At 44.8% G+C, this 26,541-nt stretch overlaps 1 protein-coding gene across 8 annotated transcripts in view; it reads right to left on the bottom strand.

Annotated features, from left to right (window-relative positions):
• USP40 (ubiquitin specific peptidase 40) overlaps nt 1–26,541 on the bottom strand; it is a 660,245-nt gene that overhangs the window by 530,038 nt on the left and 103,666 nt on the right. For all 8 annotated transcript variants that reach the window (XM_078681394.1, XM_078681396.1, XM_078681399.1 and 5 more), the window contains exons 6-9: nt 22,412–22,576; nt 19,865–20,011; nt 10,365–10,508; nt 9,557–9,691 (exon numbers count right to left, since the gene is read on the bottom strand). In XM_078681394.1, the coding sequence (XP_078537520.1) occupies nt 9,557–9,691; nt 10,365–10,508; nt 19,865–20,011; nt 22,412–22,576 (591 nt within the window). The remainder of the gene's footprint in view (nt 1–9,556; nt 9,692–10,364; nt 10,509–19,864; nt 20,012–22,411; nt 22,577–26,541) is intronic.

Below are 26,541 nucleotides of genomic sequence, written 5' to 3'. Positions count from 1 at the left end.
AAAGGAGTATTATGACACAGCTGACTTAGAACTAAAACATCTTGGCAAATATGCCACAGCTCGTACCTATGGAGAAGGAGAGAGGCCAGGCTCAGTTCTGCCCCTCTGTTAAAAAAAAGCAGGGACACAACGGGGTGGCGGTAGTTCATGACGAGCAGGGAGAGCCCATTACGGACTCTACTGAAATAGCGAACAGGTTCAAACAGTACTACACCTCACTATACACCTCTAGAGCTGGAGATCTTGACACAGAGAGACTGGACTACCTGACGCATATAAAACGTCTCTGGTTGACAAATGCGCACCCTGAATACCTCATGCGACCGCTAGAAACAGAAGAGATAGCTGCAGCATTGTCAGGAATGAGGGCGGGCAGCACCACTGGCGTCGATGGCTTAACAGTCTCCATCTACAAGGAGTTTAAAGCCATACTTATACCACATTTGCGCACGCTGTTTGAGGAAATCAGCGAAAGCGGCCAGATGCCTCCATCTATAAAGGAGGCACTGATCGTTGCCATACTGAAGCCAGATAAGCCACCGTCAGAGTGGGCGTCATATCGCCAACTGCCGCTTTTAAATGTGGACACAAAAATATATGCTAAAACACTAGCGAATCAGCTGCCACCGCTTGTCCCGCTACTGGTAGCGCCGGAGCAGGCCTGTTTTGTCCCCAGTAGAAACTTGACATACAATTTACGAACAGTCTTCACGGCTATTCAACATACGAGACAGGACATGCAGGCCGTAGCCGTGTTTCTAGACATGGAAAAAGCATTCGACTCGGTCAAATGGAATTTAATGTAGCACGTACGGACGAGAATCAGCTTAGGGAGAGTCTTCCTACAGTTGATAGGAGTCTTGTATAACAGCCCAGTAGCCAGAATAAAAATAGGCGACATGGTTACAGACAAAACACTAATCACCAGAGGTATGCAACAGGGATGCCGCTTTCCCCGTTACTTTATGCGTTGGTCACAGAACCATTGGCCTGCGCGATGCGGGAATATCACAGACACAGAGGTATTCGCTTTCCGGGGTACAAACTAGGAATATCTATAAACATTGACGTTACGCTAGTTAATGTCAGAGAACCTGAACGGAACTTATCCCCCATTCTACGCGAAGTAGTCCAGTTTGGAGCAATGTCTGGTCTCCAGGTGAACTGGATCAAATCGATTATTTTTCCCCTTACACCTACCACAACACAATTTACCCCAGATTTCCCTCTACAATGAACGACGGATCCGGTGAGGTATTTGGGGATTAAGATCTACACTGACTCTGAGACCACACTAAAGGAAAACTTTGGAGTTACGATCAGTAAATTAGAAACTGATGTTGAACTCTGGATAAGATTACCACTGTCACTAGAGGGCAGAGTTTCGATCATGAAGATGGTCGTACTGCCTCAGTTCTTGTTCCTGTTCAATAATATCCCGATGGTCCTTCCGACCTTTTTTAAAACGCTTACATCTTTATTAATCAGATTAGCTTGGGCGGGGAAGCATGCTCGGGTTAAGTGGGATGTACTTACTCTACCATACCACATGGGAGGACTAGGGGCACCGGACCTAGACCTGTACTATAGAGTAGCTCAGAGCGTACACGCTCATTACTGGATCCATGGCCCCGCAGACACACCGCACGTACAGATCAAGAAGGTGGTGGCGGCACCGCTGCCGGCACTTCTATTTACGCCTCCGGACCGTAGATTGGGCGTTCTCCATTCAATCAATCCAACAGTACACGCCTGGAATCATTTATTGAAGCTGCAAGCCGGTGCTGTTTTGTATTCTCCGCTGGTTCCCTTTGATTGGTGCCGTTGGCTTCCAGCCTGCAGAGACATAGGGGTTACTCGGACGCTGACGGACATAAACATTAAAACGATTAGCAACATGTTTGAGGGGGGCATAGTGAAGAGGTGGGATGCAGTGGAGAAACAGACAGCAGGACACACTACTTAACAGGTTTCAATATCACCGAATGAGACAATGATTAAAAGAGACATTGGGAAATGACCTAGCTGACCCGCCTGAGGTGGCTGCACTTACGTTGATGATAAAAACGTAATTGACGACACAGATGGCATCCAAGGTGTATAACTTAACTCAGGGCTATCAGGCCAACCACTACACTAAGGCTAGACTGGCATGGCAGGCGGATATAGGCAAAGACATAGATGATAGAAAATGGAAGTATTGCTGTGAGAGCACGAAACGCATCTCCTTAAACGGCCGTCACAGGCTAATTAATTTCAAATTGCTAAACGGAGTGTATTACACCCCGAAAGGCTGCATAGGTATGGACTGCGAGACACTGCTGATTGCCAAAGCTGTGGTAGTGACCCGGGTGGGCGATTTCTTCCATCTAGCGTGGCTATGTCCGGAGGTTGAGGTTGCCAGCTACTGGAACCAGATCTTTAAGACCCTGGGGGACATTATCACTATGCCCTTGACACCTGATCCATTGCTGGCCTTACTGGGTTACTCGCTGCAGCTCCCAAAGCCCACTAGACGACTGGTGGACATGGAGATGCTGCTAGCTAGACATAGAGTGGCGATTTGCTGGTCCCGTGGTCCGACCCCTACACTAGCAAGTTGGTCAAGAGACATGGTATATTGTTGCAAGCAGATTGAAAACTATAGTGAACTCCTTCCCCCACGTAGTCGCCCCAAAATCTTTTGGGAATTATATCATACATATTTAGCCACTAAAAAAAGCATTGACGAGGGGACAGACTCTACCTCACAGGAGTAGGCAAGAGTGTAACTGATAATGTAGCTGGGTTTGTTGAGCGAGGCACTGTGGAAGATTACATGACCTAGGTATAAAAGACCCCCTGAGCAGTGGGAGGGGTTGAGAGAGAGGATATATACATTTGGGAATGACTTCCGATGTTACAAGGTATTGTAATACTTCGTAAAGGTTGAGGCCGCATTCGAACATGTATGTAGCACAAATGAGTACCAAGAACACTTATTGAACTGTAATACTATATGTTATACTGAAGGACTTATAGATGGAATGTCTCTGATTTCTATGCTTCATTGTACTGTACTGAAGTTCAGTAAAGTTTTTAAAAAAAATCCCACACTGGCATCCGTGTGGGTTTAATGTGCTGAGAAGTTTGTTACCAAACTTCTCAGTTTTCAGTGTAGCCATTATGGTGCTGTGGAGTTCGTAATGACAAACTCCCAGCACCATATACTCTTAATGGCAGCACTGCACTAACAATGTCGAACAATGGACTTAGACACTGTAGGGGGGTACAGGGTTCATTGACCTGAACCCTCCCCACTGGTATAGTGCACCCAGCTAGAGGGGTGACTGATCTAGGCCAGGGCAGTGGGTTGTAGGCATGGTACACAGGGATGTGTGTCATGTCGACTCTTCACTTTGTTCTACATCAAGACACGCAGCCTGCAAAGGCATTGTGGGATTTTGCGGGTACAGGACCTCTAAGGGTGGCACAATAAGTGTTGCAGCCCTTAGAGGCCTTCACTGGTCACAGTGCCCAGGGGCTGACCTGTGGCCAGAGATGCCAATTGGGTTTAGGCTTCAATGCAGTTTTAGGGAAAGAACATAGGCCCAGGTTACCCCATTAGCAGCAGCCTAGGGCACACTCAGTCAAAGCACATAAGCAATTCAGCAAAAAGTGGGGGCAACCATGCAGAAAGAGGGCAAGTGATTCCTGTTTTACTGGTAGGAGTGCTGCCATTTCGATATTGAACGGATACAAATCAGCTAGAAAAGTAATTGGTCATAATTGTAACAAAGACACTGGAGAGACAATTTGCTTGGACGAAAGATGTGCAAAGCTATTAGCAAGAGAATAAATGTAGCAAAGGAACTTTTTGATGAAAATAAATCAGTGTTCCTGGTGGTACTGGAAACGGTGCCTTGAATTTACTGACTACTTAAAAAAAAGATCTCTTTCATTACGAAAAGTTGTGCAGAAAAGAGATTAACGACTGTTGGGAAGTTATCTCCCTTAACACTTACATAAAGGTGGGCAGAGTACCTCGGAGATTAAGGATTTTAATTACCCCGACATGTTAGAATCTGCAGCCTAACTTATTAGAGGAATGGTCCATCTTAATGGCAGAGACCCGTAAGAACATGTTGGGCCTTCTGGCAAAATATGCGTCAATAGAATTGGAAGAGGTGGAACTGGATATTAAGAAATTGAAGGAGGAAACAGAATGAGGTTCAAAATTTCCTCAAGGAGTTTGAATTAAGATTTTCCAAATATGATGAGGAGATAAAGACAAAGAAAAAACGCAAGTTCCTAAGAGACAAGATTGATTATGCCTCTGGAAGAAGTTTGACCTTTGGTAGGAAATAAGATGTGGCCCGGAAGGAATTCAAGCAACCACAGTTACTCAGACAACAGCAAAAGTCCACATCCGAATCCAGTTCTAGCAACAATTCTGATATGGATGATCCTCAGGCATCTGAAAATGGCACATTTCACTACCCTAGAAGAATATCGTTTTCTACAACAAAATCAGCCTCACAGAAAGTCCCCAAGAGGAAGAGGAGTTATTAGCGAAGGAGGAAAAAGACAAGGAAGGCAGGCGCAAGCAGAGAGCAAAGAAGTGGTGCTGCATGGCAGAACAAGAAGACAACATGATGGGTTAGGAAACACTAACAGTGATCAATTTATCCTCCCTACTGAGCGAGGAAGAACATGCACTCTTGAAGTTAGGACTCTCCTTCTGCCAAATTGTGAATTTAAATTATTCTAAGACCAGAATCGACATATTTCTGTTTGTGCGCAAGCTGAAATTGCTGAAGTTGTGTGAGCGGAAGAACGTAAGACAGAAACCGGAGACACTAACTACTTTTAATGAATCGCGTGACTGCACCTTTGATAGCCTACGTATTGGGGATATAGAAGGTCAAGCAACCCTGAGACAGTTTGAGTTTGGTGGCAGAGATGGTTGACAGAGAGGGAGCTGGTATGTAATCTGGGCCTGGAAATAGACTGACCCAGCTGGAACGATTTTAAACCAAAGTCTAAATGTAACCCGTTCACACCACATCACAATATGGATACATTTCAAGAGATGATAGTGGGGGACCTGATGAAATTGTGGTGCTCCAGTAATAACAATTTTGGCAAAAAATCTCTCAGAAGGTCAGAGGAAGGCTATAGACACTTTGAGTAAGAACCAGTCCTTTGTCATCAAACCTGCTGACAAAGGTGGAAATGTTGTGTTGTGGGATGTGAATAGGTATAATCAGGAAACCTGTAGACAGCTTGAGTTGTCTAGCAATTTTCAAAAGGCATCACTTATTCAGTACAAGCAGACCATCTCTTAGTATCACTCTATATTGTCTGGGTGGCATGAGGGGCTTTTGGACATTGATGAGTTTCATTTTTTGTTGACACGGAGACCAGAGGCAACTTGTTTTTATCTGCTTCCTAAAGTCCATAAACACAGCACTAACCCCTCGTCCGCCCCACACACACACACACAACAGGCCCATTATTTCAGCAAATAACAGCTTATTAGAAAACACTTCTATTTATTTGAACTTTTTTCTATGTCCATATGTTGTTAACTTACCTGCATATTGCAGAGATAGTATGGACTTCATAAGTAAAATTCAGGACATTCCTTGGCAGCCTAGTTACATTCTGGTCACGATAGATTTTGTAGCATTATATACGTGTATTGATCACGAGCTGGGACTACATGCATGGAGGCATTTTTTCAGGGATAACCCCCTGCAACAATACGACTACACCATGATGTTGCTAAGCATGCTGAGATATTGCTTAGAACATAACTTTTTTCTTTTTGGTGACAAGTGGCTTAGACAACTTACTGGCACAGCTATAGGAAGCTGCTTTGTGCCCAGTTTTGCCAGAGTCGTCATGGGATAGTGGGAGTTGCAGTACATTTGGACGGAGGAGAACATCAGGTGGCCTTTTGGACGCGGTATATAGATGACCTTTTTGTCATCTGGGATGGCCCACAGAAAGCCTTGGAGGCCTTTTTGACGCGGCCAAATGAAAATGAGCTAAATCTGACTTTTACTAGTCAGATGCACAAGACAGAAATGGAATTCTTAGATATTCTGGTTACAGTCCGAGAACCCAAATTAGACAATTGTCTTTACAGGAAAGCCACTGCAGAAAATAGCATTCTCCATGCCCACAGCCATCATCCCCCTCAATTTGAAATGGAGTATTCCATACGGAGAGTTACTGCGAGCAAAATGTTATCTGCAGCACTCCTGACCTTTTTGAGTCTGGGAAAGAGAGCATGATTGTGAGATTGAAAGCCAGGGGATATCCATTGAAAGTTTTCAATACAGTCTGTGAAAAAGTGTCCAAGGTTAAGAGGAATAGCCTGCTAACACCTAAAAAGACAAAGAAGACTAACAATGAAGTAAGATCCATTACTACTTATAGCCATGAATCAGGGGCCATACGTAGGATACATAGGAAACATTGGGGTTTGGTGTAATCAGATTTAACTATATGCAAGTTAGTCAGTCCATTTCCCAGCATTACATATAGGAAGAGTAAGTCCCTATGTGACATATTGGTGCACAGCTACCCCAATAATAACCCAGCAGCTGTAGGATCCCAGCTTAGCGAACATTTCTTTTTTTTAAATGTGGCAGATACAAAGCTTGTGCGCACAGTAAGAATGTGGGATCAAACACACCTACTGGTGGGACAGATAAAATTAGGCGATTTAGCCTGTGCAGCACTGCTTTTGTCATTTATGTTTTGGCTTGCCCTTGCAGACTCAGATATGTGGGAAGTACAATCTTCCCTGTGAAGAAGAGAATTCTTGAGCACCTCTGTGCCATAAGGAGTAATGTCCTAGTTACACTGTGGCTAAACATTGGCATCAGGTCCATGTAACAGATACTGAAAAAATCTCTTTCTCTGGTATTGACAGAGCCTTGACAAGTATGAGAGGTGGAGACAGGGAACGTATGCTGAGGAGGATGGAATACAAATATATAAACAAGCTTAACAGCAAACTTCCTGGGGAGCTCACTAAGGATGAAGAACTTTATGTACATATAGGATAAGTCCTCCTTTTCTGGATTTCCATAGTTGGATACTTGTTATTTGAGTCTTGAATCTGTAAAATTAGGGGAACTTGTTAAAATTAGGGGCATCAAACAGACGTATTATCCTCTCTATATAGTTTTTTATGGTTTATTTATTTTATATAATATGAATGTGCACTTTTGAGGGTTTTGGTTTATTTCTGTTGTAAACAGGTGTTACGAACAGTGTTTCTGGGGAAATACATGTATAGCAACATTGCGATCTGTGATGTTTGTCAAAATACTCAGCCAGCTTGGCACAGCTGTTTGAAATGTATTACTATTCATGCTCGGTAGATTTCCTTTGCACATTTGTGTGTTCAAATTATTGCTTTAATTCACATATGTCGAGTTAGAGTGTAACCCGCAGTGTTTACCAAATGTTCTTTCACTAGGCAAAATTTTACGGAATGTATATGTTGGGGATACTTTATATCCATAATGTACGTGCAACTATAGAGCATACAACATTATTTGTGGTGTTGGCCACTGGGCCGTTCTTCTGCTCCCTCTTTTGAACCCAGTAATCTTGCTAATCATAACGTGCAGGAGTTTGGTTGTTTTCATCGTATTGCACAGCACTTGCATAGAGTACCCAGTAATTGACTAACAAGCACGTAACCACTCCTCTCTGACACAACCTGGACAGCGATGTTGTGTTTTTCAGGGACGGAGAACGTTGTCTTGATCATAATTATATTTTTATGACATGCATCAAGAATGCTGTACAGGTTTAAAATGCTTTATGTGTAAAAACAATACCTTGTTCACTCAGATATATATATATATACATACATATATACACACCGGATAAAAAGGTGTCAAAGAGATCTGAAGCAGTGTTGTGGTTTTTCGGGAGATAGCTGGACAGATGTGATGGTGAGTATTGATGTGTTTTAGAGAAATTGCTTTGTCCAGACACAACAAAGCACCCAGCATAAGTCAAGGCAACACTCTTTTTAGGCGTATAGTGTTGCATAAATTATGCAAAAAACAGGAGTAAGGACTGCTTTTTTCATTACAGGTTTGCTTGGATGGTATTTCATGCTATTTTACCAATCCAAAGCTGTAATACTTTGCCTGGACTGAAGAACAAGGCTTTTGTTAGTTTTCAGTTTCGAGTGAATGGCACTAGCTAATCCTATACTTCAAGACTTTGCTGCAATAATGACAAAAGACTTTGTCCCTTTTCTAGCTCGTGTGGCTGGCACTATGCTAATCCAAGGTTTATGATAGAATGATAGATAGGATATGTTAATCCTGTTCTTATGATAGAAATTACTCAAAAAGCCACAACAGTCTTTCAAGGACATCCTGACCCTCTGCTTTTCATAAGCCAACTCAATTTACATGAAGACCACACCACCCCTAAAATGTATGAATAAGTGCTAGTCATTTAGGAACAAGAGCTCGATGTTCATGCAGGCAACTATCTTCTCCTTCGTGGGATCTTTCTCATATAGTATAACTAGCTGAAAAGAATATAGAGCAGTAATGAAGCACCATGAGAGGTAGGCCATTAGGGCAAATTACAGTTAACCCTTTCGCCAGGCCCAAAGGATTGCTGAGAGAAGCCTCTCCACATGACTGCCAACGACAGACTAACTTCAAGGTCTAAGTGAATTCCCCATAGCAAATAGATCATGGTTCATTACAGTGTGTTTTCTAGGTGCTTATTTGTTACACTTTTAAAAGAGTGGGACAAAGGGCGAGTTCTAAAGTGGTCGAGAACTTCTTTTCTGTTGACTACAGTGCCCTATATAAGAGACTACTCAATAATTAGAAGAATAGATTCAGTTGCACTGCTCACACCAAAAAAGACGAAGATCTCCAAAAACGACCTGAAAATAAACAGCCATACAATAAAAGAGGCACAAAAAAGCAAAAGCTTCCATGTATAATTTGAATCTCTAAAGCCTCAAGCAAGATAAAAAAGATCTCATAAAACTGTAGCAATGATAAGGAATTTTGATTAGAAACGTTTTTAGAGTGATGACCATAAAGTGCAGTGAACTGGTGTGCTCTATGGCATGCAGAGCAGCCAGCTTTAAAAAAAACAATACTTTGCTAACTTAAAAGTTATGCTGGGAAACAATAACATTTCGACGAACAAAGACAACAAGAAAGGTTCATGGAAATACTCACATGCACAAGTAGACAGGAAAAGTTCAAATATCAACTTAACAGACTCATTCAAACACACAATCACTCCACTGAAAACCACTGATCCTGAAACATACAACCTGTACCACGGATTCTCAGGTAGGCAAGCATATAAACACATACAGTCAGAACTATGTTTTAATCTTACAAAATGAAACTAATGGGATGGGAGTTTTAATAGGAGCAACAACTCGTGGTTTAATCAGAGGAAGAGATTATTTAAAACAAACAAGTGATAGAGACCAGAGCCTACTCATTGAGTAAATGAAACCAGTCAGAACCAACAGACACATGAACCTGTGCCTACTCACCTGAGGCGCACTGGGCCAGTCTCCAAGCAGGTCCACATCCTTAATGTAAGCATGATAGTGGCCACCATAGCAGCCCCCCTTGTGAATGATGACTGAGAAAAGCTCGTATTCCAGCTGGGATTCGTCTAGCTCTCCCTAAAAGAGAAAAACAGCGCATCCTAGATTGTGTGGAAACAGAACCCTGAGCCTCCCAATTCATTGTCAAATAGACTTTCAAAAAAAGCACAGAATCACTATCATCGCTGGTGTCTGCTTTGGAAGTTCATGGACAGTGCAGAGGGGTACGGCTTTACAGCCAGAAACATCAAGGAACAATAAGGGTTAGGTAGAAGGAATAAATGTTCCGGTCACAAAGACACCATGAAAATGCAGTGATTGTGGCGAACATATCCAGTTTTTATGACAAATCTGTTTTTAAATAGTAAGGGTTGTGGAATAAAGGACTGTCACGTATATACGATGCGTCAACGGAGAGCGCAAAACGGGTGCATGTTTATCTCCTATGATTGCCCTGCAAGGGTTTTGCAAATGTTTCTGATCAAAATTCTGCTTAAACCAGAAGGAGTTGTGTTTAAAGGATGAACATTTTATGGCATATATCTACCACAAGTAGACTGTGGCGAAAGGTAAAGTGTCCCAGTCTTCCATTTTCATATCTGCACAATGCAAATAAATATTGGGGATTGTGAGAGGAGCTGAGTGTTCAAAAAATATCCTGAGGAATAATAGAAACGGTGATGAGTGACCACAAAAACAGCAACTAAGAGGAGACTGCATGCAAGCAGAGGAGTAACAGAAAAGGCCAAACCTGCTCACAGAAAGGCTTCAAGTTGATCCGCAGTGGGAAGGTGTAGCGATTTGTCTCTTTGTATCGTTCACACTTCACAAAATCAAAGTTGAACCTGAGCAGAGAGAAAGTGAGGAAGGGAGGCAGCTTTCGCAACTTGGCAGACTGTGCATAAGAGAGAAATAGGAGAGACTGTCAAACACTACTATTATCCTAGATCATACAGTTCACATATGTAAGGTGCAGCAGCAACAATATCAGCAAAAATCAGATGTGAGTAGGAATTGTATTTGAGAGGATCCCCGTGGAACCTCTTTACCCTTAGCTCCTCCTTCCCCCATTTGATATTTAAGGCAGCAACAATATCAACATCTGTCAAATTGACATGAATACTAGCTAGGTGTCTCATGACCTTGGCATAGCTTCAGAGATATGGTACTTTCATACTAGCATATGCAAAAGTAAAGCCCACATTCTCATCAACATGGTATCTTTATCATGAGTCCAAGCAACCTCAATCATGCAACGTCTGTAGAAAGATATTTAGCATCCAATCACTAAACTAGTTAATTACCTGTAACAATAGTCATGCTACAGTGGTCGTCTGCTTTATAAATTACATAATTTAACATGCCTGCCATATAGTGGTTGAGTTGAAAATTAAACAGTTTTCTTAAGAGAAAAAGGAGGTTCTATTTAAGGCGGCACTGACTGGAGGATACGTAATGAGCCTTGTGTGTGACATGGGGACACAGTCCTGTCTCGCCATATACTTGGCTTAGGGCCTAAATAGGAGTTTGGTGGTGCATGAGAAGGACCACCTCACTCCTGCACTGCCAACCCAGAGTACGAACCGCCTGCCAGATCAGGAGTTTTCTCCTGGTCCAGCGGGCTGCTATTTGGCATTCCCAGGGCGGTGCCAATGAAATAGGCACAGCAATGGGGCCAACAAAAGCAGTACCTATACGGTATGGACGGCTGCAGTCCATGCGGTGCAGGTACTGGGGTGCATGCACAGAGGGGCACATGGTTTGCCCCCTGTGAGCATCCACGTGGTGTGAGGCACCAGGGGGCCCTGCTTTTTCTCCGCCACAGTTTTTATGGCAGGCTCACCACCATCAAAACCATGGAGAGAGAAAACTCATGATATGATTGGAGGGACCGCAGCTGTCCCGCCAAGCATATTGCAGTTACAGGCCCACAGCGCATTCGCCAGGGAACAGTGGTTCCCCTCGCCCTAGTCAGGAGACTGTCACCATGAGTCTGGCGGTCAGTGGCCCGCCATACCCAAAATAGGGCCCTTAATCTCTAGATTGTTTTTGGCTTCATGATATACATAGGTAGCTGTCAATGTCAGTCATAAGTGTTTTAACCCCTGCAGGAGACTTGGTATGTGCAATGTAAATCTACACCACATCCAACTGCAAAGCTAATCCTAAATGCAAGAGTATTTTAATGAATAAATCTGGTCTATATTTCCGTTGCGTGAAAAGTAGCAAGTAGTATTTCAATACAGAGCAGAATTAGAGTTTGAAGCACGTTTTAAAAAACATTAGGCACTGCTTCTCGCACCTGTGACTTCCTTGTACTGAAGTCAAAAGAGTAGTGTTACAAGAAATGCAGCATTTTTAGGAGCGCCCTTGCCACAAAAATGTAATCAGTATAGGAAACGGATAAAAAGTTAAAAAAATAAATGGTCAAAATGTGGTGCAAGGCTTTGGCAGACAGTTTGCAATGGTTAACTTGTTATCAGTCATTTGCTGAATCCAACAGATATACCTTCTTCTCTCTAATCTGCAGGTGACTCCTACCTTTAGCCAATGTGTTGCTTAACCCTTCTGAATATTACATGGTAGCAAATGGAATCTCGCTGAAGGATGACTAAAAAAAGTGATTTCACCAAAATCAAGAGGGTGGAATCCTTCCTTCGTGAAGCACATCAGGCTGCACACCTTAGGAATGTGACTAGCCTGGTGGTGCAACTCGCCTGAGTGCATATCTAATTTCCCACCTATCCTGGAGCCATAAGGGCCTCAGGGCAGGGGGTGGCATCTCCCAGGTCTGTGGGAACCCCGGATCACAGATCAAACCCGATCACCCCAACCTTTGAAGCCTCTGGCGTTGGTATGCAGATTCACTAGCTATCCTGCTGGAGGTGCAGTAAACATCCCCCGCCGGAGAAGGCATTGTTTCTGACCTCAGAGAGCTGGCTCTCACATCCAAGGGGGTCAGAAACTCATTTGTGATGGCAGGCTGGAAGATACCAGTCAGCCAGCACACTCATAGGCTGGTGGGTTCTTAGGTGGCAACTTTAAGGTGCCCACTGGGTGCATATCTTAATAAATATACTACTGGTATCAGTATGGATTTATTAAGACAAGGTGTTTGATACCAAACACCATAGATTTCAGTGAGGCCATCATGTAGCTGGGGAACAATGACCAGTGCCCCCTACATATACTTAAGATGGCTTCCCTGTTCACTTGTTCTCTGCCACACACTCGGTCATGTTCCTGAGCATCTGCAGGAACTGGACAGAACATTCAGTGTTCAATAAGGTATCCACCAGGAAGTCCTCCTCTTTGAACACTACACTAATAATCGTGTGGTTATCCACTGCTCTCTGAATGACATGACAGTGTGGTAGGCTGTTGTGACATCTGGGGCAAAACCTTTACGGGACACAGCTCAAGATTCGAGTTGTCCAGTGGGTCAACATTGTAATCCTCCCAGGATTCACCCTGAGTGTGTAGTACACCTGCATCAAAGTATGGGTCTTGTGGATCATATTGGCTGTTGGGGACAGAGTCTGCGCATCAGTAACCCAATCCTGTGTTGAAGGCGACTTGTGTGGTGACGCTAACGGTGGAGGAACTGAGCTTAGTTGTGGCTGTGGTGCAATGCTGGTATCTTGCATGTCTGCAGTTTGGGGATGAGGTAGTAATGGAACTCTTCTGAGACAGCTCCCTCAAAAGTGAGTCTTCTCTTTTTGAGGGGTGTATGAATGTAAAGCTTCCTTTGCCGGACATTAGGCCCTTTGGAAAGCCCAAGGGTGGTGTCTCTCAACACCAAGGCACGAGTCAAGGTTTGTCTCAGTGTCAGCTTCAAGCCAATTTCAGTGAAAATGGTGTTGTGTTGGTGACTCAGACCAGGAAGCTGTGGGTTAGGGTAGAGGTTTGGAGCTCTTGGCTCAAGGCTTCTCTGAAGGAGATGGTGGCTCTCCACAGCAAGTAGTATTTGTGGTAGTGGCCGGAGCAAACCGTTAAGGCCTCTTGGCTGTAATCTAGAGGCTCCATGCCAGCTCACTAAAGAGTGGTGCTCAGCCTCCGTAACAAACTCTTTTCTAGGTAAAGCCCTGGTGTGATGTGGAGTCATTGTCCTGATGAATTGTGGGCTTCAGGAAAGAGTCACAAGTTATCTTCAGAATGATATCTTCTTTGAAGAAAAACAACTTACCCATCCCAACACTAGATGGCAGAAGCATGAACAGCATGTGATCTACAACAGTTCTAATTTTAGCAAGAGAATGCAAGTTATCGTGCGGTCTTGTGTTCTCTTTTTGCTGAGTATTTGCTTTCAGCAGCCAGTCATCCAAATAATGGATAAATGAAACTATCCCAAGGAGGCAAATGGTAGCACTCTATATTGTGATTGATTTTCTCCTACCAGAAATTTCAGGTATTTTCTAGTTTGGGTTGCTATTAGGGTGTGAAAGTATGCATCTTGAAGATATATTGCACACAACCAGTCATTTTGCCTCAAATGACGAGTTGTTTGATGGACTAAGGTCTAAAATTGGTCTAAATTCTCCCTAACACCTTTCTTTTGAACTGGGAAATATATGGAGCATTTGTCTAGATCTCACTGTTTGTGTGGACTGACACCATTGACTTTTCTGAAAGACTGGCAGATGTTTCTTTCCTTGAGAGCTGGTGCTTTGATTGGTTTAAGAGGAACTGGGGGTGGAATGGCCTTGAGATACACAAGATAAAATATTTAGACAGTCTCTTGTGATTGTCATCCACTCTTCCTGATTTATTTTTTATTTTTTAAGACCTTTATTGGTCAACGTGCATGGTACACAGCATTCAGCTTACAACCCGCCAGGGCCAGCCGCGTATGTCTTTAACTGTATAATTATTAGTAGATGAACACAGCCTCAAGGCCGACAACCCTGAGGTTCGGCGGCGTAAATTGTTCCATTTCAGCACTTCACAATCATCAAAACATTCAGTAGTACGGAGGTATAGGCCTGTAGGGTTTTCTCTTGTTTATATAAATCCGTAGTTACAGAGCTGTGATAACACTCATCAACTTCATCAGATGGATAGCGTCCCGCTCTTACACATGTGTGTCATGAGGAAATGTGTCAGCTAGGTCCACCCTCCAAGAAGGCGCGGGGCAGCGGTAGCAGAAGATGAGGTTGCGTTACGTCTTAAGTGTGTCGGTGAGCGTATATATATGCAGCTTATCGTTCCTAATGGGAGTGGCTGATGTTTATATTGGTGTTCAGTTGGGATCGCCTCGGCTATGGCTGTTACTCTCAAAGGCCCCATGGTGTAGCGTGTACAGTAACTAACTTCAAAGAGCCTGGTCAATAAGGGAGGCGGGACCAGTGCGTCAATAAACCTCAAAACGATAACATGGGAAGTATACATTAAAGGGAGGGGGGTATGGGTAGATGTAGCCATGTGTTTACGGAAGGAAGTGCTGTGCCACTGTGTTAGTAGCGGTCGAGTGGGCGGGTAGGAGATTACAGTGTGCGGCCCGCCTGTATGCCAAGTATACAAGGGGGGGATCACCACCATAAGGGCGTGTCAAGTGTGGTAGTAAAGTATGGTTCGTGAGGCAGCCCTCGGCAGGGCTCCTGATATGGGTTGAATGTGTGGGGACGTAAGCGTGGGAGGGACGATGCACACGACATTGCGAAACAACCAGGCATGTAGCATGTGTTTATCGGGACGTGGGAGTCGTGCAGGCAGTGATCAGTGTGGCATGTGTAATGGTGCAATGGTGCGTGGGTGCTGTGGAGGGGGGAGAAGGAAAATTATATGAGTAGGGAAGGCTGCTGGGTGTAGACGTTTCTCATAGTGTTCACTGCAGGGAGGGGCACGGGGGGGATAGGGTAGATCTCTTCACGTGATCCCTTATTCCACGCATTTCTGTTGAAAGGATTTGAGGATGTCAACCCATAATTGGGAATTTCCTAAGGCCCGCCGTCTCTTCTCGCCGCAGGACTGTGCTCTCTGCTCGCGCCCAGTTTGTGAGTGATAGGCTCCAGTGTTGTATGTGCGGAGGTGTGTCGGCCTTCCACCGCTTGGTGAGCAGTCGCTTGGCCGTGATCAGCCCGAGATCCCCGTATCGGGCCTGAACTTTGTTCAGCTTTGTGCGTTTGTACAGTCCCAGCATGCAGGCCTCCCAAGTTCTCGGCACGTGTTCTTTAGTGCAATGCGTAAGCAGCGCAGTCACCCCATCCCAGTAGTGCTGAAGGGAAGGGCAGAGCATATGGAGGAGGTCCGCTCCCACCAAGGAGCAGCGGCTGCAGGCGGTGTCCGTGACCGAAAAATATCTGTTTATTTTGTCCAGGGTGAGGTATGCACAGTGTAGTATGTAGAGTTGTATAATTTTGAATCGAGGGATACGTGGGACATTAACCGGACCAACCAGGACCATCGCCCACTCCTTATCTGTCCAATCCCCCCCCCCGGTCTGTCGCCCATTTCTCTCTCAGTTGCACGGTGGCGGGATGAATGTGATGGAGGAGAGCTTGTGCTAGCCAGTGAATTATGTGTGTGCCATTGCTCATAACGTGAAGGTATTGTATAAAATGGTGCATGGGCAACTCGTCAGATATGTCACCCCAGGCGGCAGTCAGCGTGCGGACGAGGGACGCGTGCAATAGGAACTGCCCAGCTGGGAGAGATGTGTCCTCCACAAGGCTGGCGAAGGGGAGGAGAGCGCCATCGGAGTACAGGTCCCCCAGTGTTTCCACTCCCGCAGTGGTCCAGCTGTCAAGCTTTACAGCCGGCAGTGCCCCCGTCGCAGTCGGGGCGCCCAGTAGGGGGAGTATCGGGGCATATGGTATCGTCGTTCGGGTGAGGCGCAGGCAGCGGTCATCCATTCTTCCTGATGCCAAGAAACCGCTACCCCAATGGAGTAGGACACCAAGGGAGGAAATAAGATTTACATTTAGTCTCCTCTGAAGAATGTCTCCCTGAAAGTGCCACTGAGGGGATAGAATCCTCTGTTAAAAGAATCTGTGGCCTTTAGCTTTAAATTGTTGTTTGAAAAATCCTTTATTTTCTTCCACTCTCACTCCCTTAAGGATCTCTGCTTCCTTTTTCATTTTGACCATCTCATAATCGGCATAATGATCAAACAGAAAGCCCAGAAAACAGAAGGTTTAAAATATTCAGTTGAGCTTCTGGCTTTAAGGTGTTGAATGTAAGCCAGGCGACCTACTAACTGAAAAACAATGGAATTAGGCAGTGGGGGCTAATTCTGCATAGTCTACAGCTACACATATCACTGGGTTTACCACCAGAAATGTTGGTTAAAGATGCCATGCTGTCCCTTATGTTTCTCTCTGGTACCTGCCAATAGGAGCAGCCATGCTGGCATTCTTAAGATGTGCCAGAGGTGTTCCGCAGACTTTCCTTCCTGTCCCATTCCACCTCTTACTCTCCCTGTCTGGGGCTGCAGACACAACCAGGCGGTCTCTGGGGTTCTGAAAAAGTGGGATTCGTTGTTTTGGAGGACTCGGAGTCTAGCAGGAAATAAGAGGCTCTATTGGAGGCCAAGATTCTGCTCAACCTCCAGATAGGAATGGCGCTGCTGCTGAACTTTCCGAGTATAGTCAGGAAAGAGGAGAACCTTGGCATCTATGCAGCTGAGTTCTGGGCGAAAGGGGGCCTCTCGAGGATTGTGTTGCTATTTCTTTAGTTAAAGATCCGGCAATCACCGATCTAGGGGAAGAACCTGGGGGCGACTTGGGAGTCAGTGCCTTGTGGGCCCGTTGTACTGAGAACCAGGATAACAATTGGGCTGAAGGCATCCAGGATTGGATCCAGGTTTCTAGGAAGTCAGTGACTTGAGGTGGTTTGCTGCCCTCTGGGATCCCGAACACGTGCACATTATTAAGCCAAGAGCGGTTCTATGCATCTTCGGCACAGCAGTGAAGCTAATTTATGAGTGTATGAAAGCTGGACACTTGGTATTTTAGTGTAGCGACTTCATCCTCTACTGTGGATAGGCAGGTTTTGACCTCTGTGATCCTGGCCGTAGTGTTTTGGAGATCTTGACGAAGCAAGTTAACGTCCACTCGCACCTCTCCGATCTTGGCTTCTACAGCAGCCTGGGAGGACTGAATGGCTAGAAGGATCGTGGCGAGATCTCTGTCTGACGTGTCTTTTCGGCACCACCGCCCCAGACTGACTGGCTCTAGGTACTGTGCTGTACTGATCCAATCAAATTTGGGAGGTCGTCGGACGAACAAGCTTGTCTTTTCCCATATTGTGGGGGTGGCGTCACTGCACAGCGCACCTGCCACTGGAGACTTGGCCCGCTTGCTACAATTCTGCAGCAGCATGAGCAGCCAATCTTTGGTGAGCAGAAAGTCCTCCCTTGGCCTAGGGGAATGTGAGTAGCCGAAGTGCCAGGGAGCCAGCAGGTGCCGCAAGGAACTGCTTATGAGAATCGTGCAGGGACTTCGCCAGGGTAATGGTAGATCAAAGGCAGGGAGAAGGCTGGGTTCAGCCACGGCTACCAGGCCAAAGTTAACTGACCAAAGGGCAGGCCTGTGCAAAGCGGCAGCAGGGTGTAAGGGAAAGTTTCTCAGGTCGCCATAATTATGGAGGGTCCGTTGCAGCAGGAAGCAGCCTAGTTTATTCAATGTTGGATCTCGAGGGAAGATCGCCAATCTCAGGACCCCCGAGCTGCCAATGGAGCTGCTCCAAACCCTGACAGCAGTGGGATTTAGGAGGGCTACGACCCATTAGAGGGGATTAAGAGCTACACTTATGGGCCTCTGTAATGAGGAGTCTCAGGGCTCAGCGTCCAGGCGTTATTAGCATTATGCAAAGACCTGTTCACATAACGACTGACCAAAGTCTATGGAGATACTAGTATCCCGAGCGCCTGCCCGTCATCTTCTGTTGTGGTGATCACTTACACCACCATTGGCAGAAATTGGTTAAGGGTTTCGGGTCGACACTTAGGATACCTAGACCCCAAGGAACCAGCAGAGCTCACCTTTGATTATGGACATTACTAGTGTGGAAGCAAAGTGAACTCTACACAAATAACTTCCACCTTCCCCCTCCTGATTTTTGTAAATATAATCTAAGCCACAGGAGAATCAACATCATAATTGTTACCTCCATTATCCACTTCACTTAAGACAGGACCTCTCTCCTGAATGGAGCACTCAAGGAGCTAGTCCACCTTTTGGAGTTCTAGACATGCTGGATTAAAACATGGCTTCAGGCTGGGATTTAATGGATTCTCGATCACCCAGTGGCATTATCAGTTTTTCTAACCTGGTGTTCATGATAGTAGGATTTCAAATTCTAGATATGCTCCTAAGAGATTCCTTGGATGCACTTTTTGGCAGGGTATTAACAGTGGATTGAGTCAGTACAAAAAATAGTCCCCTGTTTTGTCAGAAGGCTGTGCTTACAGTATTTAATCAGCACCTGCATCTTCTTCTGGGTTACTGTGTATTTTGGCAACAATGTAAACAGAGTTTTTTCTTCATGGTCCATGATGCTGCATGTGAAGTCTCGATTATAATCAGTGGCAATTTTAGTATCTTGTAACATAGGTTTTTCAATCCAGATGGTTGTCCAGCAGACTGTCGAGTGTGTCTTTTTTGTCAGCAGTTAAGTGCCTGAATAATCAGGTGCACTTTAAATGTACTAGATGTCAAGTCAGGAAGCATAATGAAGTTCAAGGTATGGGTTATGGTGATCTTCATCAGGGGTATCAAACTGAGTATATTGGGGATCAAAGCCCTGATCAACGGTATCAAAGGCTCTGGTTCATTGATACTTTTGTCACTTAGGTCTTGAGCATCCATCTCCAGGAGGGTAATCAGGCTGGCATACTGTGTATTCTGAGACAGTTATACTCTGCAAAATATTATATGTTGTACAAGGCACAAAACATTTCTCCTTGTTGTAGGAATCAATTCATACACATAATAGCTGTACTACTTATACTACCACTACTACTGTAGAAGCATATTCAGAAATACAGTAGATATATATACAGTATCAGAATGCATATGTAATATTTAAACCCAGATATATATAAATAAGTATCTTAACGTTTGCAGAGTCAGGGTACAGTCCCCATAAACACAGTAATTGTAAAGAAAACATCCATGGGGGCAGCAGGAAGGGGAGATTTATAGATCAACATGTGCATATATATTCTATCAACACCTTCACCCTGACCCGAGATAAACATCTGTTATTTCCCAGGACAAACTGCAGTCTTCATGTGATTAATCAATAATGTACCTTTGTCGCTTTGACCAGTTTGTTGCAAGCGCTGCATCGATATAAGTTGTCATCGTCAAACACTTCTTCTTCCACATAAATGTTGTACAATGCCTCCTCCAGACTGGATGTATCCTTTACAGCCACTGTCAGATCCAGGAAGTCCTCCTGCACAGAAATGCAAAGCTTGGGACCCTCTGCAACCACGCAAGTACCAGAGAGTGGATGAGGGCTAAGAGATAATTAACAGTACAGAGAGAGTCATGGACACCAGAGGATGGACAGACATGGAGGGGCAAGCGGCAGAGGTAAACATGGCACTCTGGGACAGCAGGTTAAAAACACGGGTTGGAACAGACAGAATAAGATTTGGTACACTTGGCACTAATGGACAGGAGTAGTAGGTGGGTCTCTTTGTCTCTCCCAACCAATTGTTTCTTTTGACTTTTGTTTCCTAGATAGAAGTACAAAGATATCTGTGTTCTGATCACTTGAAAGCAGTAGAGATTATATCACAACATCCATGCAGCATGGTAGATAATATGATAAATATCCCTGGGCCAGGCAAGGTCTGAACAGGCAGAAGCAATGGCTGCAGTTGAGACAGACGGCTGCTGAGAAGGTGAGGATTGCTAAAGAGGCATGGTAAAGAAATGCCAATGAAGCAAAAGAGGATGAGTGTCAGACTAAGCAAGGAGGAAAGAGGACGAGGGAAGAGTTAGTGCAAAAGATGAAAGAGGGAAGAGAAGATGCAAGTAGAGGGTAGGAAAGACAACAAGCACTGGCGTTGCCAATAGGTCTCGCAGTAGGAAAGTTGGAGCTATTGGTTTTGTAAATGACATTTTATATTTATATATCGTTATTGGCATTGTCAATAATATATAAATATAAAAAGTCATTTACAACACCAATAGCTCCAACTTTCCAAATGCGAAACCTATTGGCAACGCCAGTGCTTGTTTTTACTTGTAATTGTAAAGCATGCTATTGGCACAGGCTGTAAATCTAAAAGATAGCGCTGCCATCGTATTAAAAGCACACACTCACTGACTCGTGAAGGAAGATTACATAGAGCTGTCTTGCCCGCAAGTGCTAACTATGATTTAAGAGTACACTGCTGGTCTTTGAAGAATGACGGTACTCCTCTGTTTTCTTGATTTCTAACTTTCACTCTGCCCTAGTGCTGAGAGCAGCGAGAGCCCGCCTTGTAAAAGTGTCACGCACTGACCCGTGAAGATAAGCTTGCCACAGTAATGCCCTAACATAAGACAGAGACAGCCCAGCCGTGCACCAACAGGAAGCAATACAGCCTTTCCAACATATACATGCTGTTTTGGGAAGGTGTGAAAAACTTAACTGCGGCTCCAAGACGACTGGGATGTCTAAGCAACTACCCTGAAGCTCTTTGCATTGTTCTGCGATGTGAGGAAGAACTGTGAATGACGGGGGTGCGGCTTTAACACCAAGCTATGATGCAACTTTAGTTAATATCAGCGTTTGCCGGATAAAAGCATACACTTAAAAGGAGACCACCGAAGTCGTTGTTTGCGGCTATTTATAAGCAAACGTGAAACCATAGTGATGCCCCTACATAACACTGAGACCGAGTAGACTTCCACTAACAGGCAACACTACAACCAAAAAGTTGTTTTAGTGTGCATAGGAAGCACACGATAAGAAGTACAACAAACAAGCGCAGCATGTGAAAGTGAAAGCGACTGCGTATGTAGCAACAATACACACAATTTAATCAAATATGTATTGACGCAGGACAGTCTCCTAGGAATGCATGTTTTAACAAGCTAAAACCGGGAAAGCAAGAAAAAAAAAAGCAGAGGGGACAAGGAAAGCCGTAGGGGGGGGGAGGGGGGGAAGGGGGGGGGGGGGTCGGGAATGCGAACGAGGGGAGAAGTGTGGCAGGCAGATGGCTGCGCGGAGGGAAGCCGGATGGGGGCGGGAGAGCCTGGTGGGGGGGGGGGGCGCAAAGAGGAGAAAAGAAATGCGACACGGCGGGCAGGGGAGGGGGCGGAGCGGGTAAAAAAAAAAAACAAGACGGAGGGAAAGGCAGATAAGGGGAGGGGGGAGGAGAAATGCGACACGGCGGGCAGGGGAGGGGGCGGAGCGGGGAGAGGGGAGAGGGTGTGAAAACAGCAGGGGCCTGGAGTGCGGCTGAGGGAACTGATGTGCACGCGCTTTTAAGCTCAATGCACATGCGCATTGAGCTTAAAAGTCACGGGCACTGCAAGGAATCGCCACGATTCCTTGCAACTTGGTTAAAGACTGTTTAAGCCCCAATAGTCTCGCAAGCTCGATGCGCATGCGCATCGACAGGCGAGACCTAAAAAGGAGATGCGGCCATGGAAAATGGATAATGCACAACAATGATGGATAGACATCAACAAGGACTTAACAGCAAAAAGCAGAACTCATTGGAGGTCAAGGGGGCGACAGTAAATAGAGGTATATTCAGAAGAGCAGAGACATTAGCAAAAGTGAGAGAGCTCACTAGTACAAGACAGGGGCAGACAAGGGAAACATAAGACAAATATTGTGCAGAACCATATTTACCTGTCTCTCGCTAATATTGCCACACTCCTTGCACACAATTTTGTTTACCACGATGCCATGATACAGCCGATTGATGAGGTCGTGGCCGGAGGTGCACACTAGAGAGCTCTCTAGAGCACAGAAGAGTATACGGTTCAACTCCTGCACATCATGCTGCCTGGTTTCCTGGTGAATGGTGTGGGGACAAGTTAAGATTTGATGTGAGATTTTGTAACTGCCCCAAAAAAAGAAACTATGGTGATAAAATACATTAGTATTATATGTGAAAAGCTGCTCTTAAGTAATGTCCACCAGATGATGTCAGTGTGTAGGAGAACAAGGGGTGTACAATGAAAAAATAAACAGTAAACGTACTAATCCATTGCCACGCTACCTAGTGAGTAAAACATCATGCCTTCCTGAGGAACTGCAATTCTAATACCACAAACTAAAACCATCCCTTCTTAGGAGTGCAGATATAAATGCATGTGTATGCTATATAACATCTTCATCTGCTGCTTAAAATTGAAGGAGGCTCTTTAATCCACAACAAATTACACTTGGTTCTTGGCTGTCTAGATTCTTTGCATTCAAAATAGATACAGTGGAAGACAAAAATGGCACATAGAAAGTTAGAAAACATCATCTAATCAAATCAAATAAACTTTAATCAGTTTCACATAGATAAAACCATGAAAGGTGCAATACATCCAGATTACATTAAAACATAGTTCCATAAAATAACAAACCAAGTAAAACTTGATAAAAAAAAAACATAACACACCCTCCCCTATAATTCTCTAGCAATAGTGCAAGTTCAAAATCAAATAGTGTCCCCCATAGTTTAGCATAAGCTCCCAAAATAGTCTCTAGCAGAAAAGTGCCAGTTAAGAGTCAAGCAGTAGCCCCTTGGATTAGCACAACCCTACAGAGTTATCCTGACACTCGTAAACACAAGTCTCCAAGAAGGATTATCAATCAAAGTAGCCATCTATCAAAACAAGCCCTTGTCTTCACGGTGGATTTCAGGTAGCTAACAATAAAGAAAATACAATCGGCCTACAACAGTTGGAGAAACAGGAGAGCTGGACGAGCCTGATTAAAATTGAACTACTTCAAAATAGGAACTAAAAAATACCTCCGGGGTACTTCATAAAATTTTCAAAAAAACATAAAATGTAGTAGGTGCTGTGGAGACTATCCGTTGCAGTCACAGGGTGCTAACAATTGACCTCTACTGCACCCTCTTGGAATAGCGAGCAGGAGGTGAAAAAGATCAAGGAGAAACCTAGACATTAAAAACCGCTCATAAGTAGATAAAGGCCCCAGGAAGTATGGCTCGGCAGATGGAGTTGTCTTCAGCAATAAAAATTTGTGGACGCTAGGTTTCCGCAATTCCCGCTCATCCCTTTCCAATTTCCTTAAAGTAATGAAGGATTACCTAATTATCTCCACATCTTTTTTTACAATCGATTCGGGATTAGAAAATAGATCAGCACGCCCTAACTCTTCAAGGCTACTTTTGATGAATCTGAGCCAAGTTATTCGGGACGCATTATCAAGAAACATACATTCTTTTAAAATCAAATGGATAAGAGTCACTTCTTTTTTAACCAGCAGTAAAGCCAAAACACCAGGGGGTGCAGTGCCAGGGTGTCACTTAAATAAGGCACCCCCAGTTCCTCGTGAACCACCAAATTAGATAGACCACACGGAACACCCAGCAGGCGCTTTAAAAAAGTATTCTCAGCCACCTGAAGTATATCTGTGTTGGTATGACCCCACATTTCGCTTCCATAACATGCTATAGCTACACTTTATGCTTGATAGACCTTCAGCATAGCTGCAATTGGTCTCTTGCCTAGTTTGGAAGCAAAGTTCAAAATGGCTGCGTTCACCCGGGCAAATCCCCCCTTTTCTTAAGTTTTAGTGGCCCCCATTTAATATGAACATCAAGTAACACTCTCAAATATGAAAAAACATCAGTGCGGGGAACTTTAGCAGGGCCTACTCTAAATTGAAAACATTTTTTAGGGCTAGTCCCTACTTGCATTATGTACGGTTTTGAGTTGTAGATAGATAAATTTCGATCCGACATAAATTTAGTAAAAGCTTCTAACAAAGATTGGAGGCCCCTAGCAGTATTAGATAAATGAACTGTGTCATCCACATATAATAAAACGAAGAGACCACGTCGCCCTACATACTGGTAGTCTGCCCCTTAGCTGTTAAAGTCTAAGTCATTGATGTAGAGGTTAAACAAAAATGGGGCCAAGATGCAGCTTTGATGTGCACCCCTCTTTATATCAATGTCCCTGGAAACGCGAAGGTCCTGAGAGAATCTAACAATGGCCTTAGTTGCCCTGTGAAGGTCCTCAAGGAAGTTGACAATATTACTATCTATCCCCATACCCTCCTTGGACTGCCAAAGTTTGGACCTTTTCATGCAATCAAACCCGGAAGACAAGCCCATTGAGGCTAGATAGATGGTTCCTGAACGTGCAACCGTGTATTTGCTAAGTAACATGGTTAAGTTAAGGCATTGGGCCACGATTGACCGACCCAGGCGGAATCCAAATTGCACATCGGAAATTAACTTGTGCTTCTCAGCCCAAGTGGACAGTCGTTCTAATAGTATGCGGCCCACAACCTTAACCACCAAATCCAGCAGTGAGATTGCCCTATAGCAAACTGTGCTATTCCGATCGCCCTTCTTAAAAATGGGTACAATAGTTGAGGTGGCCCAAGACTCCGGACCATTCCCTGGCTGCTGCGTTAAACACAGCCACAAGAACTGGCGCCCAGAAGAGTTGATCAGACTTCAAAAGATCCGGAGGGATGCCATCTGGTCCCGGAGCTTTATTGAAGCTCCTACCACCGAACCACTCCAGCACGTCTCCCGGCCTCGCCAACAGAATCACCCCTGGTCCTTCGGTCCCCTCTCTACTAGCTCCCCAAGTAGACCATGTCACCGTTACGCCCCTTAAGACTTACGATACAAGTCCGGTTTGACCGTCCTGCCCTCAATCCAACCCACAAAGGGGCTCCAACATAGATCCTATGGCTTAAAACACAGGCCATACAGAGCTGCCAAACTTACCCAGGGTATTCCTATTTCCATCCTGGAGCTAATGAACCTCCTCCGCCTCGTTGAACTCTCCCTTGCCAACCTCATGCTCCTGTCAAACGCCACCTCCTCACATTTGACAGAGCTCACTAAACAACCTCTTCCGCTATCCTTGAGACATCTTTGCCCCCACAAGCACCCATGCCACCTCTCAGAGGAAGAAACCTGTACTCTTGTCCTATCCTATAACTCCACCTTTGCCACTCCAAGTCAACTAGATCTCACTGAAATGGAAATCCTTGCCACCCTCCGAGACTACAACCCTACCCCAGCTATCCCTCATCCTTTAGACGCAAGGGCCGAACATGCCATCTGCACGATCACTATCAACCCCAACAGACCAGCTACCCACCGCAACAGAATTGTGGTCAAAAGTAATCTGGCGCCTGTTCACCTGTCTGCCCAGACTCCCGAAACTCCTTCCAATTCCTCTCTATCTGGTCCTTTAATTAATTGCCGGTCGGCAGCCAAGGACGCCGCGGATATTGCTGATCTCATCCTCTTCAAAAAGCTCGACATATCGATCCTTACCGACTCATAGCTCAACGAATCCTCATCTCCATACCTGGACCTCCTAGTCCCTACTACAACATCGCAAGGCTAGACAGACAATCTGACAAGAAAGGAGGAGGCATTGCCTGCATCTACCGCTCTAACCTTCTGGTCACAGAACTTCTGGCGGACACCACTGAATCCTGTGAATACCCCGCCCTCGCTATTCACAGCAACTCCACCCTACTGTGTAACCTGCACATCTTTTACCACCCCCCAGGCATGAATGACTCCTTCACCGACCACCTCATGGAAATCATCACAGCTAAGAGTCCAATATTGCCAATGATATTTTCCTTGGTGACTAACTTGCACTGGAAGGATGCAAAGGATTCACATGTCAACGCCATCAAGGACCTCCTGGCCGATCAAGCCCTGACCCAAGCCTGCTCACTACCAACTCACTCAAAATGGGCCACCCTTGACTGGATTATATCCAAAGAATTAACAGTCAAGCTCATCTCTATAGACC

The sequence above is a fragment of the Lissotriton helveticus genome, chromosome 3_1 (assembly GCF_964261635.1).
Source record: "Lissotriton helveticus chromosome 3_1, aLisHel1.1, whole genome shotgun sequence".
In the NCBI taxonomy this organism is placed as follows: Eukaryota; Metazoa; Chordata; class Amphibia; order Caudata; family Salamandridae; genus Lissotriton; species Lissotriton helveticus.
The sequence above is the reverse complement of the archived record's forward strand: the minus strand, read 5'-3'. Positions and strand labels throughout refer to the sequence as shown.